This window comes from Capricornis sumatraensis, chromosome 19 (genome assembly GCF_032405125.1).
Source record: "Capricornis sumatraensis isolate serow.1 chromosome 19, serow.2, whole genome shotgun sequence".
NCBI classification, from domain to species: Eukaryota; Metazoa; Chordata; class Mammalia; order Artiodactyla; family Bovidae; genus Capricornis; species Capricornis sumatraensis.
Window position 1 is genome coordinate 74,984,708 of NC_091087.1, and position 24,965 is coordinate 75,009,672.

Here is a 24,965-nt window from a genome sequence, read left to right on the forward strand (position 1 = left end):
GGGCGGAGTCTGGAACGGACTTTGTATTTCCCTGGGTGGTGGTCTCTAAGCACCTGTGACCCAGTTGAGAACACACCTGTCCCTGCCTCCAGGCATGATGACCCCAGATGTCCCACAATCATCACAATTCTTTTTTAAAAAAGAAACCGAATATTTAAAAAGATAATTTTATTTATTCACTTTTATTTACTTTATTCTTACTTTGTAAAATAAAAAATTACTCTCATTTACTTTATTATTTTATTTACACATTATTTATTTATTCATTTTTGGCTGTTCTGGGTTGGTTGCTGCAGGGGTTTTTCTCTAGTGGCAGCAAGCTGGGGCTACTCTAGTTGGAGTGTGCAGGCTTCTCATTGTGGTGGCTTTTCTTGTTGTGGCGCACAGGCTCCAGGCATGCAGGCTTCAGTAGTTGCAGCTCTCAGGCTCTGGAGCAGAGGTTTAATAGTTGTGGGACATGGGCTTAGTTGCTTCGCAGCATGTGGAATCTTCCCGAATCAGGGATCAAACCTGTGTCTCCTACATTGTCAGGAAGATTCTTTACCGCTGAGCCACCACGGAAGCCCCTCCTTCTCTTCTTGACTTTATTTATTGTAAGCGCTCAGCATTCTGTTCCTTATCAGTTACACAGCAATGACAACAACACGCTTGCTCACACATGCTGAGGAATGGATCCTGGATCTCAGCAGTTCCCATACCCTCACATCAGCTTGTGAGTGCTGTGGTGTGATGGGCAGGCAGAAGCAGGTCTTTCCACCTCTGTCCGAACTAGGTGTGGTGCAGAGAACACAGGCGTGGGGATCAGGAGATCCGACCACTTGACATGATAGTATTGGTTAGGAATGCACTGAGCTGCAAGTAACAGCCAGCCTAAACTCTCCTGGGTTTAACAAACAGGGGCTTATTTTTTCTGGCATAAGAAGTCTGGAGGAGGGCAGTTTCAGGACTGATCCAGTTGCTCTTTCTGGTACTGGGATGGAGTGGGTGCTAAACAGATTATCCCACCACGTGCCCATAGTAGCTGTGGACAAGGACACAAGTCTGGGGCTTCTGAAATCAGGGCCCATTCTGGCTCTACTGCTAATCAGCTGTGCAACTTCAGACAAGTCACTTCCCCTCACTCAGGCTCAGTTTCTCTTCTGGCCTACAGCAGCAAGGGGAGGACCAGATTATCTTACATGAAAGCAGGCACTATCTGTGCACATACACAACCTGGTGTATTTAGTTACATCTTTTCAGTTCAAGGAGCCTGAGATAAAACCTATTTTAATATGAAGACAGGAAGGGCTTCCCTGGTGGCTCAGTGGTAAAGAAGCTGCCTGCCACTGCAGGAGACATGGGTTCGATCCCTGATCCAGGAAGTGCCCACATGTGACAACTGAACTTGTGTGCTACAACTACACAGCCTGTGCCCTGGAGCCCAGGAGTCACAGCTAATGAGCCCACGCGCTGCAACTCCTGAAGCCTGAGCATCCTGGAGCCTGTTCTCCGCAGTAAGAAAAGCCGCTGCGATGAGAAGCCCACGCACTGCGACTGGAGAGTGGTCCCCACTCGGCGCAACGAGAGAGAAGGCCACGCGGCAACGAAGACCCAGCACAGCCAAAAATAAACACATAAATTATTAAAAAAAATATGAAGACAGGAAATAGAGGACTATGAACAAGGACAGAAGACATTTCAAGAACAATTTCCAGATCCTACCCTTCGATCTCTTCCAGACAGATCCTTAGATGTACATAATTTAGGCCGCAGAGGGCCCTTCAGACAGAAAAGTGGGTGGTGGTTCTTTTTTTCTCCTCCTCCATTTTGCATGTCACACGTACACCTTGCCTCCCATTTCCAGGCCTTTATAGTACAATCATATCATTTGACACAAGTGCTACGAAAATTTCAAAGTGTTTTTTTAATTCTAGCCTTTATGAAAACCAGAAGCATCTTGTTGAGTACTATCAGTTTCATTTCCTACCTCTTGGCATTCACTGACTCATTATTTAATGTGTGCCTTCAGTGAAAAAAGCGTTGAGGTGGAAATCTCATCCGCCAGCCACTTCTCTGGCCAATGTGGAATGTTCTGAATCGTCCAAACCCTTTCTCTCAGCTCCTGCCCCAGGCTGAAACCCTTCTGTGGGTCCTCCGGGTCTTTATGCAGCCGACCTAGTTAACATTCCTGTCATCAGGAGTGCCATGCTGTGTCCAAACCTGGCCTGGGCCTGGCCTAACCCTCCAGTCTCACCGCTCACCTCTTGACCTTTACCTAAACTACCACGTTGCTCCTCATCCGTACAGCTCATCCTGCTCGGCATCCCTTTTCGGCCACCTGCACCTGGCTAACTCGACTCATGCGTTTAGATGCAGCTTCACCACCACTCTTCCAGGAAGCTCTCCTGACCACCTCCCCAGGTTGGGGGCCAAACACGCCTACAGGGACCCCCACAGTCTTGTGCTCACCCGCGTTGCTCAGTGGAACTGTGTGAAACACACGTTTAACTAACAAAAATCCAACCATCTCTGCTCGGCCAAAGAAAGAGAAGGACATTTTCATTCAAACAGGGCAGTCTTTGGCCTGAACACTTTCCTGAGAGGAAGCGATGGAAGCCCTGACTGCATCTTAGTACTCCTATGTCCTAACATTGTGAGCATCTGTCCTTTCTGGGAGTGATTCTGGTGTTTAAAGACATATATGTCTCACAGGGCAGGAAATGTCCCAGACAGAGCAAGAGGAGTCACATCCTGGGGGACCAAAGGAGAAAACATTAAAAATAGAAAAAGAAAGGCAGGACATACCCACTACAAGCGCTTTTCTTTTATGGAAATTTTAGGATATGAGTTCAAATCCCAGCCTTGCAGCTAACCAACTTGAGTACTCCGGTCACGTCACTGTAACCTGTTTAGACTTGGGATCACTAGGTGTGTCTGCCCATCTTAGAGGGTTACCCCGAGGCTTGAATGAGGTAACAGATGTCTGGAGCCCACAAGGTAGACGCTGTTCACTGACTCCAGCTCATTCCGCCCTGCCTTCTCAGAACCCCACACCGAAGCATTCCATCCACCGCCGGCCAGACTCTGGGCAGGCCCACGGGACACATTCAGAGGCTCAGGAGCTAGGAAGGGCTCCAGGGGAGGTTCTATTTCCAACGTCCCAGTCTGCAAGGGTCCACCAAACTCCGCCCCAAGGTGCGACCCGGGGACGGAGTCCGGTCATAACCCTCCCCCGCGACGGGGGTTAGGCAGTGGTCTCAGGGGGACTCTAGGGCCCGGGCCCCCTTGTAGCGCTCTTCCTTCTGCAAGCTGCGTCCGGGTCTCTCTCCCTTCCGACCGCGAGTTCCTCGTGGGCGGGACGGGCCTGCTGCCCTCAGGATGCTGAGCTCAGCCCAGGGCTGCTCAGCGTGCCGGGGGCGGGAAAGGTGACTGAGTTCACGGTTCCCGGGTCACCGTTAACGATGCAGGAACTTGGCTCCTCCCCGCAGCCCTGGCCCCCAAACGACTGTCACGGCTCCATCTAGATGCGGCGCGCTGCCAGCTTTTGAGGGACGCGACCTCGGCTGTTGCACACAGCAGACGCTCCATCGACGCTACAAACGCCAGTCCAGCAGTCTTAGCTCAGGCCGCCGCCCAGGACCGTTTGCCGACTCCTTCCCGAGGGCCGCGTGCTCAGGAACCCGCTGCCCTAGCCGCCCTAGCCGTCCGCGGGTACCAGCCAGCCCTTCCCAGCCATGGGTTCCGCCCCCTCGGCCCGGGAGTCGCCCCTAGCAACAGCAGTCCGGCCGGCTTCCTCGGGCCTCGCTGATTGGCCGAACTCCGGGAGGCGGCGGTGTCGTCACTTCCGGCATCCGGAGGCAGCAAAGGAAGCCGAGAGGCGGCCATCTTGGGTCCGTGAGGCTCGAAGGTGCCGGGAGCGGCGGTGTCGGCAGCCACCGGGCGGAGGCTGAGGCGGAAATCGAGCCGGAGGGAGAAGAGCAGCCAGGCGCAGGCGCCGCTTCCGCAGTCTCCTCCATGGTCGGCGCCCGCAGCTCGCGGGGACCTGTCTCGCACTCCACATCCTCTTGTTCAGGGGCCGCCGGCGGCGCTGTGTGGAGGCTCCGGCGCTGAAATCCGCGGCGCGACGGGCGGGGGCGGCGGAGGAGGCGAGGGGGTCCGGGCCTGCGGGGCGCCCTGAGGCGCGGGGACGCCGGCGGGCCGAGCCGCAGCCCGCCGCCGCCGCCGCCGGCCCGGCCCCGCCACCGCCGACCGCGGGGCTCCTCGGCGCGGCCGCCGGGGCCGCGGGAGCATGAGCCCCGCGACCCTCCGGGGGAAGGCCCGGGCCCGGCCCGGGTTCTAGACGGCCGTGGGGGAGGGGAGCCGCCCTCCCGCGGCGCCGCTCCGGAACCGCCGGGCGCTCGACGCCGCGACGCCGGCCCCGGGGCCGCGCTGTTTTGTTTCGCCCTCGCGTTGTGAAGTGAAGTGAAGTAAAATGTCCACTAGGACCCCGTTGCCGACGGTGAATGAACGGGACGCTGAGAACGTGAGTAACCTCGGCGGCCGCTCGGGTCGGGTCTCCGCGCGCCGCCCCCGGGAGCGCGGCCGCATCCCTGTCCTCGCCACCCGCGCTCCGGTGGGCGGCCCGTTTCCTGGACGCGCGGGGCGGGAAGCGCCTCCGCGACTACGCCGGGGGCTCTCGGAAGCGAAGCGCGGAGGCTGCAGCGTGGCCGCCCGCGGTCGTGAGAGGCGGTGCCGCGCAGTGGGCTCTCGGAGCGTGTGTCGGGTCTCCGCTACTAGACGCTTTTCAGATGAAGTAGGCAGCTCTTGAGAGGCTCTCGGGTTAAAAACTGGTTCGCCGTGTTGACTCAACGTACTTGATTGGACCAAGTGGACTGTCCTTTATGCCTCATTCCGTAAATCGTCTGGAGCTGAGTTTAGTGACAGTCACTATAAGCAAGCGCCCTCTGAGGGATCTTTTCGGCCCCCTTAGGTGGAACTCTAGAGCTATTCAGAAGTTCTTGGAGAGAGTTTAGACTTAGCGAGGAGTAGCCGCGTTTCCAGACGACTCTGTTTTGAAGGAGTTGGTTAAGCACCTTTCAAAGGAAGGTGTGTAGTCAAGCTGCCTGCCTCGCACTGCCTAGGCGAGGGCCACCCACTCTGGGCTTAGCTCTTCTCCTTCCTCAAAAGAGCTTGGCTTAGATGAGCTCTCTGGTCCATCCTGGCACTCACATTCTATGATTCTGTAAAAGGAACCTTGGCTTTTGTTCGTGTGAACTTTTTGAAAAGGCAAGGAACACGGTTTTAGTGACTGACAACTTGTAGTAAAAATTCCACTGGAGAGATGCTGATTCTGTCCCAGTGCGATTGGAACTTTTGTCTAGCTCTGGCTTCAGGACTGTTCCAGTCTAGCTGTGAGTTATCGTCTGTTAAAAACAAAAACATCTATGTTGGGGGTGGGGAGGGAGGGATGGACTTGTACACACTGCTGTGTGGATAACCAGCAAGGACCTAATGTATAGCACATGAAACTGTTCAGTGTTGCCGAGCAGCCTAAATGGGAGGGGAGTTTGGAGGAGAACGGATACATGTATAGATAAGGCTGAGTCCCTCTCACCTGAAACTGTTCCAGCATTGCTAATCGGCTATACCCCAATACAAAATAAAAAGTTAAAAAAAAATCTAGAAAACTTGTAAAGAAACTTCACTGGCCTTTTATTATAAGTGTTATGAGGTAATTCCTGGCAAGAAAATGCTGTCACTTAGGAAAAGATTCCTTGCTCTGCCTGTTATCATGCTTTCAGTAACGTCCTGAGACCTTGTGACTTAGTGGTATCAAATACCTTCATTTTAGTCTTCAAAATGCCACTTAATTTGCTGGATAACTATTAGGTGCTTTAATCTGTTAATGTAAATCTTGGCCTAAAGCATCGCATTGGTATTTTAATGGATGATATTTAATGTTCTTTAACCTGGTAAATCAGTAGCACAGTGATGTATGTACCTTTCCATGACATGGATTAGAAAATTACATAAACAGTAATAGAAAATCTATTATTAGAATAGAACTAGTAATAGAAAATTTATTAGTAATAGAAGATCTATTAGTAATAGAAAATCAAAAGGTGAATTGGTGAATTCATTTTCTCATAGAACCTAATTCTTCATTGTTTTCTTGTTCTTTGATTGTGTAGAGTGGAGCAAGCAAAAGTGTGAGTTAACTTGCATCATTGATTTTCACTCAGAGAAGCACGGTCTTACATTGAACCAGAGCAGGAGGTCCATACTTTGTATTTTGTTACTATTATTATTTTTCTATTTTTTGACTGCACTGCCTGGCATGTGGGATCTTAGTTCCTTCACCAGGCATGGAACCTGGGCCCCCTGCAGTGAATGAGCGGAGTGTTAACCACTGGACCACCAGGGAAGTCCCAGGAGCTGCATAATTTCTAAGTAAACTATAATCAGAAACAATGATAGCAGATTTGTGATAATGAAGGGTTTACACCAAATGGGTCTTCACTGGTTCTCTGTTGAATTTGTTGAATTATGGTGTAATCTTTTTGTGTGTCATTAGAAATTACTAAGTTTAAAAAAAATGTGGGGTATGGAGTGCCTTTATTCTCTTGGAATGTATTTAAAATTGGATTTCTGACAGTGGTAAAATAGAGGTTTGTAGCACATCATTGCATTATTTCACCGTGCCGTCTTTTTAACTCTGGTATTGACATGTTCTGAAAGTAGTTGTATATCTTTCACAGTGTGATACCTTGCGTGGTGTTTCACGTCTGGCATATACAATATTATTTACCCGATACTCCTGAACTGAGTATGAGACTTCCTGCCAATTGAGTGATGAGAGTTCAAGAATGAATGGGAGTTCTCAGTTTGATGGGCAGCTCTTTTAAGTTGTGTATGTTGAGATAGAACATTCACTCTTCCCAAGTGTGCAGTTTGATGAGTTTTGACAAATCTATAGTTATGTAATCACTATCATGGTTAGAGAACTTTCCATTGCCCGAAAAGGTGCCCTGTGCTGCTTTACAGTTCCCTTTCCCCAGCTGTTGGCAACTGTGGTCTGTTACCTGCCTCTGTAGTTTCTCCTTGTCTAAAACGTTACTTGAATGGCATCAGAGAGCCTATAATCTTGTGTCTAGCATCTTTAATTTGGCATTATTTTTGAGATTTATTTGTGTTTGTGTGTATTTCTTTTCATTCCTTTTTATGGCTGAGTAGTGAGTAGTTCATTGTTTGGGTATGTGACCGTTTTTTTTTTTTTTAATCCATTCACCAGTTGATGGCCAATTTTGGCTGATATGACAATTAGCTTTGTCTTTATATTTTGTAAGAAGATTCCATTTTGCTTACCCCCGAAATCTTATTTAGATTTTAAATAATTATATATAATTGTGTAAAGAATGGTGCTTATAGGTCAAGAATAATAAAAGGCAGATAATTTGCAAAAAGAAAAATCTCTTCATGCTGGTACACTACTCTATTTTCATTTATTTGATTTCCAGATTTGAATATCCACCTTTAGCTGATAGACTGTTTCCCTTTAAAACTTAAAAGGATAAAAAAAAAAAAGCCTCAAAAAGACTAGTCAAACAGCTGGACCTAATGAGGATGTTGAGGCTCCGAAAGGTGACAGGAGCTGCTTGCAAATATCGACCTTAGCAGCAGAGCATCTGCTAGGCCTCAGACCTCCATCCCAGGCCTCTCTGCTTTTTTGTGTATCAGACTGTTTCTCCAAATTTTATGTAGTAATTATTCAACTAGGGAGATGCTGTTGTACCAATACATAGAGTGTAATTAAAAGTAGACTTTTAAAAATATTTTTCTATGGAAAGCAAATAGAGAATTTAATAGGTATTTATCAGTGGTTCTCAACTGGGGACAAGTTTGGCCCCCAGTGGACACTGGACAGTGTTGGTTTTGGTTGTCATAACGGAAGAGGGTTGCTACTGACCAGGAATGCACCTAAACGTTTTACAATACATAGCACAGTGCCCCTACCCCTCAACAAAGAAATAGCCAAAATGTCAGCAGAGCCAGAGTTCTCAAACCCTGTGGTGTATAGTTAGCACCCCCATTCCTATGTACTCAGCAGCTCAGTTACCAGGCTAATTTTATATGTTCTGTCTCTAAGAATCAAGCTCAGTACATATCATTTCATCTCTAAAGCTTTTAGAAGAGGTAAAGCTTCTTTAAAAATGTAATCTTAATCCTTTGTCATCATTTTTTAATATCAAATACCCAGTTAGCAGTGTTCAAGTTTCCTCAGTTGTCTTTTTTTTTTTTTAACGGTTTGTTTAAATTAGAATCTATATTGGGGTCCACGTATTATAGATGGCAAATAAGTGAAACAAGGTGCTTTTTTTTAAAGGCAGCAAAAAGTTTGCATTTTAGTTCATGTTCCGCAGTTGACCTACATAGAGGTCATGAACAAATTATGTTTGTGTACTGGTAAATTTGAAATGTATTTTCCACTTACATTTCAAAGCATATGACACTTCGTAAGTAAGTACTTCCAGAGGCCCTGGAGTACTTTACCAGTTAAACAGCTCCTGGTGTGTGTGCACACTGTGTCCTTACTTACTGCATTATTTGTTAATGCAAACAGTCATCAGAATTTCTTAGCTCTGTGAAATAATAAACCGATGTCATTGTCTAGCCAGCCACTGGCTGTTTGACTATTACCCTGCTCAGACCTGAGTGCCTAATTGGTGTGTGGCACTGTGCTAGGCTCCATGGAGGATATACCTGGGAACTATATCACTCCTCTGCCTTTGGGCTCCCAGTCCCTCCAGAACACAGCACCCCGAGCCTGCTAACTCTCAAACTGGAGCAAACACTGCCTGGAAGGCTTATGGAATCTCTGATGGCTGGGCTTCACCCCCAGACCTTGATTCTAGCTTTGGGGTCCTAGAGTTTGCATTTCTAACAAGTTCTACCAGATGATGTTAATGCTTCAGATCTAGGGACCACACTTTAAAGAATTGCTATGTTAGTATTCAGTGAAGGCTTGCTGACTAAATTATGTTCCTTTAGATTGTATTGTGACTAAAGAAGAGATTTCGGTGGTTTCAATAACATTTTCAGGTTCCTTGAGTTTTAAAATTGGTACTTTGTTGAAAGTGAGGTTATTGAGAATAAAAATAGTTACTGGTTGTTGATTACTATGTATCAGGCAACAGTACTAAGTACTTTATACAGTATTTAATTTAAAACATGTAGTGTGATTTCATTTAATCTGCTAACTTCCAAGCACAACTGTCTATTGAATCAAGCTGTTTGGGCCTTTAAAAAAAAGGTTGCTTTCTGAAGAATTAATATTTTTTATTGGGTCAAAGTGTTTGGGAAAAGATCTTATTCAGTTTGAGAATCGTTTTCGTTTGTTATGTAAATTAGGTGAAGGTGGAAATTTTCAATGAGTAGAATATTTGCCGTTTAGATTGTGTGTGTGTGGGCTTGATTGTGTCTGACTTCTTTGCAACCCCATGGGCTGTAGCCTTCCAGGCTCCTCTGTGGAATTCTCTAGGCAAGAACACTGGAGTGGGTTGCCATTTCCTACTCCAGGGGGACCTTCCTGACCCAGGGATGGAGCCCGCGTCTCCCGTGCCTCCTGCAGCGCAGCTGGGTCCTTCCCCGCGCCTCCATCTGGGACGCCCTTTGACTGTGTGGTGCATGATTATTTGTATTGTAGTTACTTTTAAGAGATTCATACACAGTTTAATATGAATTAATAGTACCTGTGACCTTTAATTTCAAAGAGGATTGCTCTGGATTCTAAAACATGGCTAGATTTTATCCCCGGAATTTGTTTCCAAGCTGGAAGTAAGAGTCAAGGAGTATAGCCACTTCTGATCACCACTGGGAAGATTGAAGTATAAATTCACTTGTCTCCTATCCATTTTAAACTTTCAAAATAATGAGAAAACAGATCTCTTCCTTGGGACTCTCCCAACTTTAATGTTGTCTTACATGGGAATTTCAAGAATGTGCTTGGAATTGGTCTACAAGTAGTCACAAAGGGTTTGTGCTGACCCACGTGCACCTGCCTGTACAGTAATTGAGAGGGCAGCTGGCGGCACTGGAAGAAAATGACTTTTGAGGCAAGTCCAGCTTTTTCTTCAAACTAGATTCTTTAGCACTGCCCTTAGGTCACCTGAGCTGCTTGGCAAAGGTTGGTTAGTCTTACACAGTGCTGTGTAGACTAGACAAGGCATTGTTTCTACCTTACTGTATCTGGGTTACCTGGGATCTTGGTGTTCACAGCTGAAGCTTGAACAAAGCTTAAGATGTTTTGTTTGTATTTCTCACTAATAAGCAGTTGCTTGGGGGTGGAGGTTAAATCTTGTGAGACTTGTATTGCTTATTCACCTAATCATGTCTTTGACTCTCTGTGACTCCATGGACTGAGCACACCAGGCCTTCCTGTCCCTCACCATCTCCCAGGTTTGCCCAAGTTCATGTTCGTTGTATCGGTGAAGCCATCCAGCCTTCTCATCCTTTGACGCCCTCTTCTTCTGCCCTCAATTTCCCCCAGCGTCAGGGACTTTTCCAGTGAGTCGTCTGTTTACATCAGATGACAAAAATACTGGAGCTTCACCTTCAGCATTAGTCCTTCCAGTGAATATTTAGGGTTGATCTCACTTAAGATTGACTGGTTTGATATCCTTCCTGTCCGAGGGACTTTCAGGAGTCTTCTCCAGCACCACAGTTTGAAGGCATCCATTCTTTGGCGTTCTGCCTTCTTTATGATCCAGCTCTCACAACTGCACGTGACCATTAGGACATTTTATATGAAAATCTATTTTGGGAGAGTTTCATATGAAGTTTGAGTAAGCTGAACTCAAGGGTCTTATTCTAGGATTTTATATAGCCCCATTCTTTTTATAGTCTGTACCTTTATGACTTCATTGACCACGGTAGCAGATTAAAATGAGAATCCCAGGGAGGAGTAAACGTAGAACAATTTCCTAACATAGCCTTCTGCCCTCAGCCTTACCATTCTTTGTCTGGAAGCATGATTTAAGCTGGGCAGGCAACTTTGATTGTTGAAGGCACATGAGGTGTGTTTGGTGGCACTCCGTTCACATACTGTCTCCCCCTCTTTCCGTGTCTTCCTTCCCTTGCGTAGCCCTTGCCTGTCCCAGACTTGCCTTGGTATTCATAGGCATGTGTTAGCTTCACTAGTGGAATGGACTAAAGGAACTTCTATACTTTTTTTCTTAAAAGAAGGTTGCCTTCTAGACATTAAAGATTTTCAGTGATAAAGAACCTTCTACACACCATGGTAAGGTATTCTGGTTACTTTTTATGTTTGTTAAGTTAGGTCAAGGGCTTCACATTTATTTCCTGCTTATTATATAGTTATCCTACTTATTGCTGTGAAACTAGCCACTCCACAACTTAGTAGTGTAAAACAACAACTGTTTCATTATACTCACAGATTTTGTGTGAGGAGTGTAATTCAAATGGGAATGACGTATCTGGGACTTCACTTGGGATATCCGGAAAGGATTGGGGATTTGAACAGCTGGGTTGAAAGATGCATATCCTAAGTGAAAGTGAAAGTTGCTCAGTCGTGTCTGACTCTTTGCCACCCTGTGGACTACATACAGTCCATGGAATTGTCCAGGCCAGAATGCTGGAGTGGGTAGCTGTTCTGTTCTCCAGGAGAATCTTCCCAAACCAGGGATCGAACCCAGGTCTCCTGCATTGCAGGCAGATTCTTTACCAGCTGAGCCACCTAAGACCACTTCTTAATCTGGCACACTGACAGGTATTGTCAAAAGGCTGCTGGGGCTCTTGGTCAGAGCCACTATGTGGGCCTCTCCAGCCTGGAGACCTCTGTGTGATCAGACACAAGGTGGCTTGATATTTCAGCAAACAAGACAGAGCTGCTTGTCTTTTACGGCCTATCCTCAGAAGGCACGTAGTATCAGTTCTTAGAATGCTAAAGCAGTCATGGGCACCCAGACTCGAGTGGAAGGGACCGAGCCCTTTCCTCGTAATGGGAGTCAGAGACTTTGGGGTCATGTTTTCCAGCCGCTGTAATAGTAACTCTTGGAGTTGATAATCTGACCTAGCATTTTTTGTGTGACCTTTGAAGTTATTTAACTTCTTCATGCCTCATCTATAAAATGGGATTGGTGGTAGTAATCACCTCATGGGGCTGTTACAAGATAATGCCTTCCATGCCGCGGCCTCCCTTACCTCGCTGTTTTCATCTCCCGCCTCGTCTCACTCACTGCATCCATGGACCCGGGGGCCTTCTCGCTGTTCTTTGAATACACCAGGGACACTCCAGCCTCAGTGCCTTGGCGCTGGCTCTTCTCTTTGTCCGAACACTTTTCTTCCAGGTACTCACATGGGTAATTCTCTCACCTTCTCTTCTCAAGCATCACCTCAGTAAGCCTTGCTCTAGCCATTGATGCCCCTCCCAACCTAACCCTGATCTAGTTTTTTCTTTTTTTAATCCCTATTGTGTTGTTACCTTTAACACGGTATATAGTTTATATATTTCTTAGGTTTATTGTGTTTTGTCGGTTTCCTCTGGCATACTGAACACTCCAGGAGAGCAGGAATATTTGTTTTGTTTATTGATACTATTTCAAATACCTAGAACATGCTGGTCATTTATTACAGGTGATCAGTAAATAAATATTGGTTGAATTAGTGATTAAATGGGACAGTATGGGTAAAGCATTTAGAGTGGTGCCTGACACATAACAAGTAATGGATAGATGCTAGCCGTCATTAGTGCTTGTTTATTGGTCTTTTCATCTCATCTCTGTGTTGTCACTTCTTTCATCTCTCGTGTCCTGTGTCTTCGGCCTCTTCTTTCTGTATGTAGTTCCAATGAATTCATCTTCTTTCTCCTTTTTTAAAACCTCAGATAGCTTTCTTAAAAGGAAGCTTAAGAGTCTGGGCTTGGAAGTCAGAGGTGAAGATGGGAGCCTAAGACTGTGGTTGAGGGAGAGATTCTGAAGACACTTCTGATGTAGAGTGGACCAGATGTGGAGCCCAAAAGGAGGAGCAGCAAAACGTGAGAGAAATTCGGATTTGGAGTTAGAGGCTTGCGTTTGAACCTGGTCTTTCAATACTAATACAAGTAATCTGACCATGGGCAAGTTAATTACTTGTCTGTGCCTCATTTAAAATTTTTTAATATAATTAAAAACTTTGATATAATTGACATGCAGCATCGTATTAGTTCCAGGCGTATAACATAATGAGTTGATATTTGTATATGCTGTGAAGTGATTACCACAGTGAGTCTAGTTAGCATTCATCACCACATAGAATTAAGGGTTTTTTTCTGTTCATGAGAATTTTAAAATCTACTCTTTTAGCTACTTTCAAATATATAATTTAGTATTAGGTACTCAGTATTATATAATGAGCATGCTATACATTACATCTTTTTATTTAACAGAAGAGAGTAACATCTATTCAGGGTTGTTGTGATTGAAGAAACTGAAACTGATTGAAGAAACCAAAAAGTGCTTGGCCCAGTCTGCTCCACATGATGAGGATTCTGCATGTAAATGTCAAATTCCCTCTTCAGGTAGCTTTTGTAGTGTTATTCTAGAAAACTGGGTAATCTAAAGTCTGGTTTATTATTCAAAGTTACTGACCCACCTTTCTAGTTTTGTTTTTTCCTAACTGTTCACCTATTCTCCTGACTATTCACCTAGCAGTTTCACACCTTCTGGTTGCCGGGTCCTGTGTTCTAAGAATATGGAGAGAATTCTTACCATCAAAGAGCTCTTAGTCAAGTACTTCAGTGTAGAAATTAACTAAAGCAAGGGGATGCAAGACAGAAGTGCCAGCCTAGTCAAGAACAGAAAGAGAAGAAATTTCCAGCAGTCACAATGTCAAGGAATTAAGCCAATTTGTTTTCATTGTTAGAGGTGTGTGAAAGAATTGTGAGAGGGGAAATCGGCTAGACCTTCAGGTTAAGGGATGTCTCTCCCAGTGCCCTCCAAGCTTTTTAAGCTTTCCTTGTGCTCATGTCTGGCTTGAAATGGCCTTTATCTTCCTTTAAAACTCTGCTCCTTGTCTTTCAAAGACTCCATCCTCTTTCTTTTCCTTCCTCTTGGACACCTATTTTTCCTTCATCTAGCCTGAACGTGATCATGTTGTCTGAGTGCTTAGAGCTGCATTGTCCAGCACAGTAGCTACCTGCTATGTGTGGCTACTGAGCCCTTGACATGTGACTGGTCTGAGTTAAGATGTCTTGTGAATATAAAGTATATTCCAGACTTTAAAGACAATATGAAAAAAGGAATGTAGAATCGTACTCTTTTTAATTAGGTGTTGAAATATTTGGGAATACATTTTAAAAAATAAATTAAAAATTGAATACAATTAACCTATTGCTTTAATAGAAAGATGAAAGCTCCACACATTTCTCACAAACCTGTTGGGTGGTGCTCGGAGTATTCGCACTTTGATTTTCTCATGGGGCAGGGATTGCCCCTCGTTTCAGTTACTGTTCTCTGTTAGCTCCCCAGCTCAACTGTGTGCATATGTTCTATTTGTTCTATTCCTCTGGAGAGCCTGTTATTTAATGAGTACTTAGCATATAATTAACTGGTCAAAAGCTACTGAGTCACTTTTCTAGAGCCACAGTTTGTGCTTTATTCTTCTGAGAGTAAATCAAGTAAATTAATTTTCAGTCTGTTTCATTATTACGATGCTTCATCTGCTGTACCAGTAATCAGTTCAGTTCAGTCACTCAGTCGTCATGTTCAACTCTTTGCGACCCCATGAACTGCAGCATGCCAGGCTTCCCTGTCCATCACCAACTCCTCTCATGTCCATCGAGTTGGTGATCCCATCCACCCGTCTCATCCTCTGTCGTCTCCTTCTCCTCTTGCCTTCAATCTTTCCCAGCACCAGGGTCTTTTCAAATGAGTCAGTTCTTCACAACAGGTGGCCAAAGCATTGGAGTTTCAGCTTTAGTCCTTCCAATGAATATTCAGGACTGATTTCCTTGAGGATTGACTGATTTGATCTCCTTGCAGTCCAAGGGAGTCTCAAGAGTCTTCTCCAACACCACAGTTCAAAAGCATCATTCTTCGGTGCTCAGCTTTCTTTATGGTCCAGCTCTCACATGCATACTTGACTACTGAGAAAACCATAGCTATGACTAGACAGACCTTTGTTGGAAAAGTAATGTCTCTGCTTTTTAATATGCTGTCTAGTTTGGTCATACTTTTCTTCCAGGGAGCAAGCGTCTTAATTTCATGGCTGCAGTCACCATCTGCAGTGATTTTGGAGCCCAAGAAAATAAAGTCTTTGTCACTGTTTCCATTGTTTCTCCATCTATTTGCCATGAAGTGATGGGACTGGATGCCATGATCTTTGTTTTTTGAATGTTGAATTTTCAGCCAGCTTTTTTACTTTCCTCTTTCACTTTCATCAAGAGGCTCTTCGGTTCCTCTTCGCTTTCTGCCATAAGGGTGGTGTCATCTGCATATTTGAAGTTATTGATATTTCTCCCAGTAATCTTGATTCCAGCTTGTGCTTCATCCAGTCCGACATTTCCATGATGTACTCTGCATATAAGTTAAATAAGCAGGGTGACGGTGTACAGCCTTGCTGAACTCCTTTCCCAATTTGGAACTAGTCCGTTGTTCCATGTCTGGTTCTAACTGTTGCTTCTTGACCTGCATACAGATTTCTCAGGAATCAGGTCAGGTGGTCTGGTATTCCCATCTCTTGAAGAATTTTCCACAGTTTATTGTGATCCACACAGTCAAAGACTTTGGCATAGTCAATAAAGCAGAAATAGATGTTTTTCTGGAACTCTCTTGCTTTTTCCATGATCCAGCGGATGTTGGCAATTTGATCTCTGGTTCCTCTGCCTTTTTTAAATCCACCTTGAACATCTGGAACTTCTTGGTTCACATACTGTTGAAAGCCTCACTTAGAGAATTTTGATCATTACTTTGCTAGCGTGTGAGATGAGTGCAGTTGTGCGGTAGTTTGAACATTCTTTGGCATTGCCTTTCTTTGGGATTGGAATGAAAACCGACCTTTTCTAGACCTGTGGCCACTGCTGAGTTTTCCAAATTTGATGGCATATTGAGCATCAACTTTTTGGATTTGAAATAGCTGAGCTGGAATTCCATCACCTCCACTAGCTTTGTTTGCAGTGATGCTTCCTAAGGCCTGCTTGACTTCAGACTCCAGGATGTCTGGCTCTGGGTGAGTGATCACACCATCATGGTTATCTGGGTCATTTAAGATCTTTTTTGTGTAGTTCTGTGTATTTGTGCCACCTTTTTAAAAAAATATTTTCTGCCTCTGTTAGGTCCTGTTAGGTCCTAATACCAGTAATAAGCGTTTTATTACAAACAAAACCAAGTTGGCTGATTTTATGCATATGAACAATAATAGTTCCCTTTCCCTATTTTCATATTCTTGGAAACATTTTCATAAACTCAGCTGCAGAAGCCACATCTTGATGAGTGTGAGGCCGTTCTCTTTATTCCTGTTAATCCCTATATATCTTGTCCCTTATCTTCCCAAGATGTTAGTGTTCTTATATGTGTTCTTAAACGTATGTGATTTGTGCTTTGTGTAAATAGTCCAGTCTCATCTATGTATCAAACCTGTCGCCTCTAACTGTAGAATAGCACTTCTGTGGTATGAGTCTGCCATATTTTACCTACTTGCCGGGGGGAGACGTCTGCTGCATACATGCACACACACACAGTGCGACGATGAACGTCTTCATACATGTCTGCTTATGGAGCCGTGTAAGAAAATCTTGCAGATGTGTAGCTAGGAGTGGGTTTCCTGGGTCAAAGGAAATGTCAGGCACTTGTGGCTTGCTCTTCTGGATGGCTCCGTCAGCCATACTCCCACTAGTAGTGCACAGGGGTTTTGTAACGCTGGTTCCTCCATCGTTAGAATTCTCCAATTTTCTAATTTTTTTTTTGCTAGCCCTAAGTATAATATACTTCATTGTTAATTTGTGTTTCTTTATGATTTTTCAGTTCAGTTCAGTCGCTCAGTCGTGTCCGACTCTTTGCGACCCCGTGAATCACAGCACGCCAGGCCTCCCTGTCCATCACCAACTCCCAGAGTTCACTCAGACTCACGTCCATCGAGTCGGTGATGCCATCCAGCCATCTCATCCTCTGTCGTCCCCTTCTCCTCCTGCCCCCAACCCCTCCCAGCATCAGAGTCTTTTCCAGTGAGTCAGCTCTTTGCATGAGGTGGCCAAAGTACTGGAGTTTCAGCTTTAGCATCATTCTGTCCAAAGAAATCCCAGGGCTGATCTCCTTCAGAATGGACTGGTTGGATCTCCTTGCAGTCCAAGGGACTCTCAAGAGTCTTCTCCAACACCAGAGTTCAAAAGCATCAATTCTTCAGCGCTCAGCCTTCTTCACAGTCCAACTCTCACATCCATAGATGACCACTGGAAAAACCATAGCCTTGCCTAGATGGACCTTTGTAGTACATCTGTATATTTCTTGGCTTTGGGGGCCTTTTATAAAATGCTGTTTTTTCTCTGTCCCTTTTCTACTTGATTATTTATTTCTTGTTGATTCTTAGATACTCTTTGATTTTCTAGGTATTAATCTGATGTAGGTTTTAGACATTTCATGTATCTTCTATCATTTTGGTAGAAGTCCCTTTGGACAGAAGCTCTTAATTTTGGTGTAACTCTCATGAATGTTTGCCTTAAGTGTGTGCATTTGAGCTTTTGCTTAAATATCTGGCTCACAAGGATATTTTCTTAAATTTCATTTTATACTTCACATGTGGGTTTTTTTAGTCCCTTTAGATTAAAAGGGCACCTCCCTTCTGCGTGGGGACGTAGATAGGTGTCTAGTTCTTTGTTCCTCTGTGGCTGATCCAGTGAGCCAGTTTTCCTCCTGCTGCCCACTCAGTAGTCCGTCCTTTCCCTGCTGGGTTATAGGATTGCTTTCATTGTATCTCGTGTTCCCATACATTCAGTGGCTTTTATCTTGGTGTTTAGTTGCATTGCCTATTTTTCTGTTGTGCCAGTAGCCTACAGGTTTTCTTTTCTTTAACAATTACTATGGCTTTAGAGACTATTGCAGTCTTTGTATCTTTATATGTATATGCTTATCAAACTTTTCATGTTAAAATCAGTTTAGACTTAAAATTGTGAGATTAGTACAGAGTACATGTGTGCTCTTCACTCAGTCTCCCCTGATGTCGAGCAAGCACTTAGATACCAGTGAGCCAGTGAAGTCGCTCAGTCGTGTCCGACTCTTTGTGACCCCATGGACTGTAGCCTACCAGGCTCCTCCATCCATGGAATTTTCTAGGCGAGAGTACTGGAGTGGGTTGCCATTTCCTTTTCCAGGGATTGAACCCAGGTCTCCTGCATTCCAGGCAGATGCTTTACCGTCGGAGCCATCAGGGAAGCCCAAACCGTGGTACAATTATGAAAACAAGAAAATTAACGCTGGCCTAATACCGTTAACAAGGGCTGCAGAACTTACTTGAATTGTCACCTGCTTTTCTGCAGGGTTCTTTCCCTGTCTCAAGATCCAGTCAAAGATCCCACAATTTAAGTTTGTCTAATGTTGTCTCAGAATTAGGTTAAGGTTACATCCTTTTGGCAAGAATGCCACCGGAAAGATGCATCACCCTTAGTGCATGCTCCTCAGGGTATAGTGTGATGCAGGTGTGTCTTGATACTGGTTTTAACTTTGATCACTTCTTATTTCTGAGCTTTATTTAACTCTTTTTTTAAGGCTGACCTGGTAGCCATGAAATATTTGTCCGTGTACACTTAGAGTTCAGTTCAGTTCAGTCGCTCAGTCGTGTACGACTCTTTGCACCCCCATGAATCGCAGCACGCCAGGCCTCCCTGTCCATCACCAACTCCTGGAGTTCACTCAGACTCGTGTTCATCTACTCAGTGATGCCATCCAGCCGTCTCATCCTCCGTCGTCCCCTTCTCCTCCTGCCCCCAATCCCTCCCAGCATCAAAGTCTTTTCCAGTGAGTCAGCTCTTTGCATGAGGTGGCCAAAGTACTGGAGTTTCAGCTTTAGCATCATTCCTTCCAAAGAAATCCCAGGATTGATATCCTTCAGAATGGACTGGTTGGATCTCCTTGCAGTCCAAGGGACTCTCAAGAGTCTTCTCCAACACCACAGTTCAAAAGCATCAATTCTTCAGCACTCAGCCTTCTTCACAGTTCAACTCTCACATCCATAGATGACCACTGGAAAAACCATAGCCTTGACTAGATGGACCTTAGTCGGCAAAGTAATGTCTCGGCTTTTGAATATGCTATCTAGGTTGGTCATAACTTTTCTTCCAAAGAGTAAGCGTCTTTTAATTTCATGGCTGCAGTCACCATCTGCAGTGATTTTGGAGCCCCCCCCCCAAAAAAATCTGACACAGTTTCCACTGTTTCTCCATCTATTTTCTATGGAGTGAGGGGACTGGATGCCATGATCTTCGTTTTCTGAATGTTGAGCTTTAAGCCAACTTTTTCACTCTCCTCTTTTACTTTCGTCAAGAGGCTTTTTAGTTCCTCTTCACTTTCTTCCATAAGGGTGGTGTCCTCTGCGTATCTGAGGTTATTGATATTCCTCCCGGAGATCTTGATTCCAGCTTGTGTTTCTTCCACCCCAGCGTTTCTCATGATGTACTCTGCATAGAAGTTAAATAAGCAGGGTGACAATATACAGCCTTGATGTACTCCTTTTCCTATTAAGAACCAGTCTGTTGTTCCATGTCTAGTTCTAACTGTTGCTTCCTGACCTGCATACAGATTTCTCAAGAGGCAGGTCAGGTGGTCTGGTATTCCCATCTCTTGAAGAATTTTCCACAGTTTATTGTGATCCACACAGTCAAAGGCTTTGGCATAGTCAATAAAGCAGAAATAGATGTTTTTCTGGAACTCTCTTGCTTTTTCCATGATCCAGTGGATGTTGGCAGTTTGATCTCTGGTTCCTCTGCCTTTTCTAAATCCAGCTTGACCATCAGGGAGTTCACGGTTCACGTATTGCTGAAGCCTGGCTTGGAGAGTTTTGAACATTACTTTACTAGCATGTGAGATGAGTGCAATTGTGTGGTAGTTTGAGCGTTCTTTGGCATTGCCTTTCTTTGGGATTGGAATGAAAACTGACCTTTTCCAGTCCTGTGGCCACTGCTGAGTTTTCCAAACTTGCTGGCATATTGAGTGCATCACTTTCACAGCGTCATCTTTCAGGATTTGAAATAGCTCAACTGGAATTCCATCACCTCCACTAGCTTTGTTCATAAGCTTTGTTCATAGTGATGCTTTCTAAGGCCCACTTGACTTCACATTCCAGGATGTCTGGCTCTAGATGAGTGATCACACCATCGTGATTATCTGGGTTGTGAAGATCCTTTTTGTACAGTTCTTCTGTGTATTCTTGCCATCTCTTAATATCTTCTGCTTCTGTTAGGTCCATACCATTTCTGTCCTTTATCGAGCCCATCTTTGCATGAAATGTTCCCTTGGTATCTCTAATTTTCTCAAAGAGATCTCTAGTCTTTCCCATTCTGTTTTCCTCCTCTATTTCTTTGCATTGATCACTGAGGAAGGCTTTCTTATCTCTTTTTGCTATTCTCTGGAACTCTGCATTCAGATGGGTATATCTTTCCCTTTCTCCTTGGCTTTTCGCTTCTCTTCTTTTCAGAGCCATTTGTAAGGCCTCCCCAGACAGCCATTTTGCTTTTTTGCATTTCTTTTCCATGGGGATGGTCTTGATCCCTGTCTCCCGTACAATGTCACGAACCTCATTCCATAGTTCATCAGGCACTCTATCTATCAGATCTAGGCCCTTAAATCTATTTCTCACTTCCACTGTATAATCATAAGGGATTTGATTTAGGTCATACCTGAATGGTCTAGCGGTTTTCCCTGCTTTCTTCAATTTAAGTCTGAATTTGGCAATAAGGAGTTCATGATCTGAGCCACAGTCAGCCCCTGGTCTTGTTTTTGTTGACTGTATAGAGCTTCTCCATCTTTGGCTGCAGAGAATATAATCAATCTGATTTCGGTGTTGACCATCTGGTGATGTCCATGTGTAGAGTCTTCTCTTGTGTTGTTGGAAGAGGGTGTTTGCTATGACCAGTGCATTTTCTTGGCAAAACTCTGTTAGTCTTTGCCCTGCTTCATTCCACATTCCAAGGCCAAATTTGCCTGTTACTGCAGGTGTTTCTTGACTTCCTACTTTTGCATTCCAGTCCCCTATAATGAAAAGGACATCTTTTTTGGGTGTTAGTTCTAAAAGATCTTGTAGGTCTTCATAGAACCGTTCAACTTCAGCTACTTCAGCGTTACTGATTGGGGCATAGACTTGGATAACTGTGATACTGAATGGTTTGCCTTGGAAACAAACAGAGATCATTCTGTTTTCGAGATTGCATCCAAGTACTGCATTTCAGACTCTTTTGTTGACCATGATGGCGACTCCATTTCTTCTGAGGGATTCCTGCCCACAGTAGTAGATATAATGGTCATCTGAGTTAAATTCACCCATTCCAGTCCATTTTAGTTTGCTGATTCCTAGAAGGTCGACGTTTATTCTTGCCATCTCTTGTTTGACCACTTCCAATTTGCATTGACTCATGGTCCTGACATTCCAGGTTCCTATGCAATATTGCTCTTTACAGCATCGGACCTTGCTTCTATCACCAGTCACATCCACAGCTGGGTATTGTTTTTGCTTTGGCTCTATCCCTTCATTCTTTCTGGAGTTATTTCTCCACTGATCTCCAGTAGCATATTGGGCACCTACTGACCTGGGGAGTTCCTCTTTCAGTATCCTATCATTTTGCCTTTTCATACTGTTCAAGGCAAGAATACTGAAGAGGTTTGCCATTCCATTCTCCAGTGGACCACATTCTGTCAGACCTCTCCACCATGACCCGCCCGTCTTGGGTTGCCCGGGGGGCATGGCTTAGTTTCATTGAGTTAGACAAGGCTGTGGTCCTAGTGTGATTAGATTGAGTAGATTTCTGTGAGTATGGTTTCAGTGTGTCTGCCCTCTGATGCCCTCTTGAAACACCTACCATCTTACTTGGGTTTCTCTTACCTTGGGCGTGGGGTATCTCTTCATGGCTGCTCCACAAAGCACAGCCGCTGCTCCTTACACTTTAGAGTAAGTTTAAAATTACTCATAAACTACTGGCTGGAAATGTTAATTGAGATTGCCTTGAACTTTCAGATAAATTTGGGTAGATTGTATAATATTATCTGTCCAAGAGTGTGGAATTCCCATTTTACAGTATTTAGAGTATCTTTTATGTCTTTTATTAAAAATTTAAGGCTTTGTCCAGAGAGTTCTTGCATAGTCTTAAGTTAGTTTCTATTTACTTTTTAGTTTTTATTGCTATTATGAAGGTTATTTTTTAGTTAAATTTTGTGGTAGGTTACTACTAGTGTAGGGAACTTTTGTTATAGGTTGATCTTGCACCTTGCTAAGCTCTCTCTTGAGTTCCAGTGGTATTTCCAATTCTTTTGGTTTGCAGGTAGTTTATATCATCTACAAATAATGACATTGTTTCTCTTCTTAAGATTCTTATAAATTTTTCCTAAAAGTATGAGCCATGAGCTCCAGCTTTTTGTTAAATAATGGTAGTGATAATAGGCAGCTTTGTCTTGTATATGATGTTAAGAAAATGATTCTGAGTTTCTCTGTTTAGGACTTTCCTGGTGGTCCAGTGGTTAAGAATCTGCCTGCCCATGCGGGGGACACAGGTTTGATCCCTGGTCTGGGAAGATTCCACATGCCATGGGGCAGCTAAGCCCATGCGCTGCAACTGCTGAGCTGTCATGCCGTAGAGTCTGCTCCGCAACAAGAGAAGCCACTGCAGCGAGAAGCTCATGCTCCACAACTGGAGGGTAGCCCCAGCTCTCTGCAGTCAGAGAAAGCCCATACGCAGCAGTGAAGACCCAGTGCAGCCAAAAAAGAAAAATAAAGTCTCTCTGTTTAGTGTAATATTTTTTGAAGGGTTTTTGGTCTATGATTTTTGTCAGATTGAGAAAGTTCCATTCTGTTCCCAGTTTGCTAAATTTTTTAAAGCACAAGTGATTAATCCTAACAGATCTGCTTCCTTCAGTGAATGAAGTAACTGCTCAGTTGTTTTCAAAAGTAAATTTTGACTTTGTGAGTATCTCTGAAGTACAAAATACTTGAGAAACAGCTTTTTACTGTCATAGTTTGGCTTTGTAGATTCCGCCCCCACCCCCGCCCCCGCTTTTGTAAATTCCACCCCCAACCCCACCTTTGAAAATCCTGCCCATGTGTTAACGAGGTGGCTTGTTATTTGAAGGATTAGAAAGGATGTGTGGGCACACATTTTATAGGAGGCCAAGCTCTGTTGAGGAAGAATTCAGATACAGCATAAAGTTGCTGTAGACATTTAAACCTGATTTCTTAAGTAGGCCTCTCAAATTTCAGGTTGATGCTTTAGCAGGTAGATCCAAGGGCAAACCTGGAATCATACAGTTTAAAAAATCATATAGTTAAAAACATTTTTTTCAGTGTGCCTGTGTCTAAGGTATATTCTCATTTGTGTTGTCATAAGCACAGCAGCTCATGTTCTGCGGCTCTTTCTCCCTCTAGGTCTCCTTTACTGGAGTGCAGTCGTTCACAGTGTTGTGTTAGTTTCTGCTGTGCAGCAGAGCGAGTCAGGCATACACGCATGTGCTCTGTTTTAGATTTCATTCCCATGCGGATGCTTACAGAGTTTTGAGTCGTTTCCTGTGCTAGGCTGGTTCTTGCTGGTTGTGTGTATATGTCACTCCCGGTCTCCTCGTTTGTCCCCCACCCGCCTTCTCCCTCTGGTAACCATAGGTTTGTTTTCTACATGTGTATTTCTTTTTGGTAAATAGGTTCATTTTTACCATTTTTGTAAGATTCCACATACAGGTGATAACGCCTGATACTTGTCATCCTGTTTGACCTACTTGACTCGGTATGACAGTCTCTAGGTCCATCCATGGTGCTGCATATGGCATTGTTTCATTTTTTTTTTTATGGCTGAGTAATACTGCGTTACGGGGCTTCCCAGTTGGCGTGGTGATAAAGAACCAACCTACCAATGCAGGAGACGCAAGAGACACAGGTTTGATGCCTGGGTTCCATAGGGTAGGAAATGGCAGCCTGCTCCAGTATTTTTCTTTTTCTTTGTATTTTATATTGGTGTATAGCTGATAACAACGTTGTGATAGTTTCAGGTGGATAGCCAAGGGACTCAGCCGTTAATATACATGTATCCATTCCCCCTCCAAACTCCCCTCCCATCTAAGCTGCCATCACATTGAGTAGAGTTCCCTGTGGTGCACAGTAAGTCCTTGTTGGTTATCCTTTTTTTTTTTGAAATTAAGTGTCCACTTTTAAATGATGGATGTATCTAAGAAGCCATAACAAGGAAAATTAGGAAATATTTGTAACAATAAAAATGAGAAGATAATTTAGCAGAATTTGTTGCATGTAGCTGAAACTGCTTGATGTGGTTAAGTACAACAGGGAGTCTTGCATAAGGCGTGAAAACAAATAATGGACAGTAGCATAAAATTTTGTGAAATTTGAACAAAATCTGTACTTTAGTTAATATGGTATCATGTTAATTTCCTGTTTTGTTTCTTTTTAACAACATAGTATTTCTTTATATTCTCAGAATTGGATTAAAAGTTTTAAACCTCATTCAAGTTTTTTTTTTAAGTCACTAAGATAATAAACTTTCTAGACTTTTAGTAGTAACCGCTTCAGTATTCCTGCTTAGAAAATTCCATGGATAGAGGAGCCTGGCGGGCTACAGTCCATGGGGTTGCAAAGAGTCAGATAGATTGAGCGACTGAACACACACACACACTATTCTGTTTTATATATGTTTCGTTGATGGATATTTAATTGGCTTCCGTGCTGCAGTGAACATTGGGGTTTTTGATGATGACCGTTCTGGTTGGTGTGAGGTGATACCTCTTTGTGGTTTCTAGAGCTCTTCTACATGGAGACAC

At 44.1% G+C, this 24,965-nt stretch overlaps 1 protein-coding gene across 1 annotated transcript in view; it reads left to right on the forward strand.

Moving 5' to 3' along the window:
* The first annotated feature begins 4,450 nt into the window (after positions 1-4,450).
* Positions 4,451-24,965, forward strand: part of MARK3 (microtubule affinity regulating kinase 3) — a 110,671-nt gene continuing 90,156 nt past the window's right edge. The window contains exon 1 of the mRNA XM_068991251.1: positions 4,451-4,501. Coding sequence (XP_068847352.1) covers positions 4,451-4,501 — 51 coding nt within the window. The remainder of the gene's footprint in view (positions 4,502-24,965) is intronic.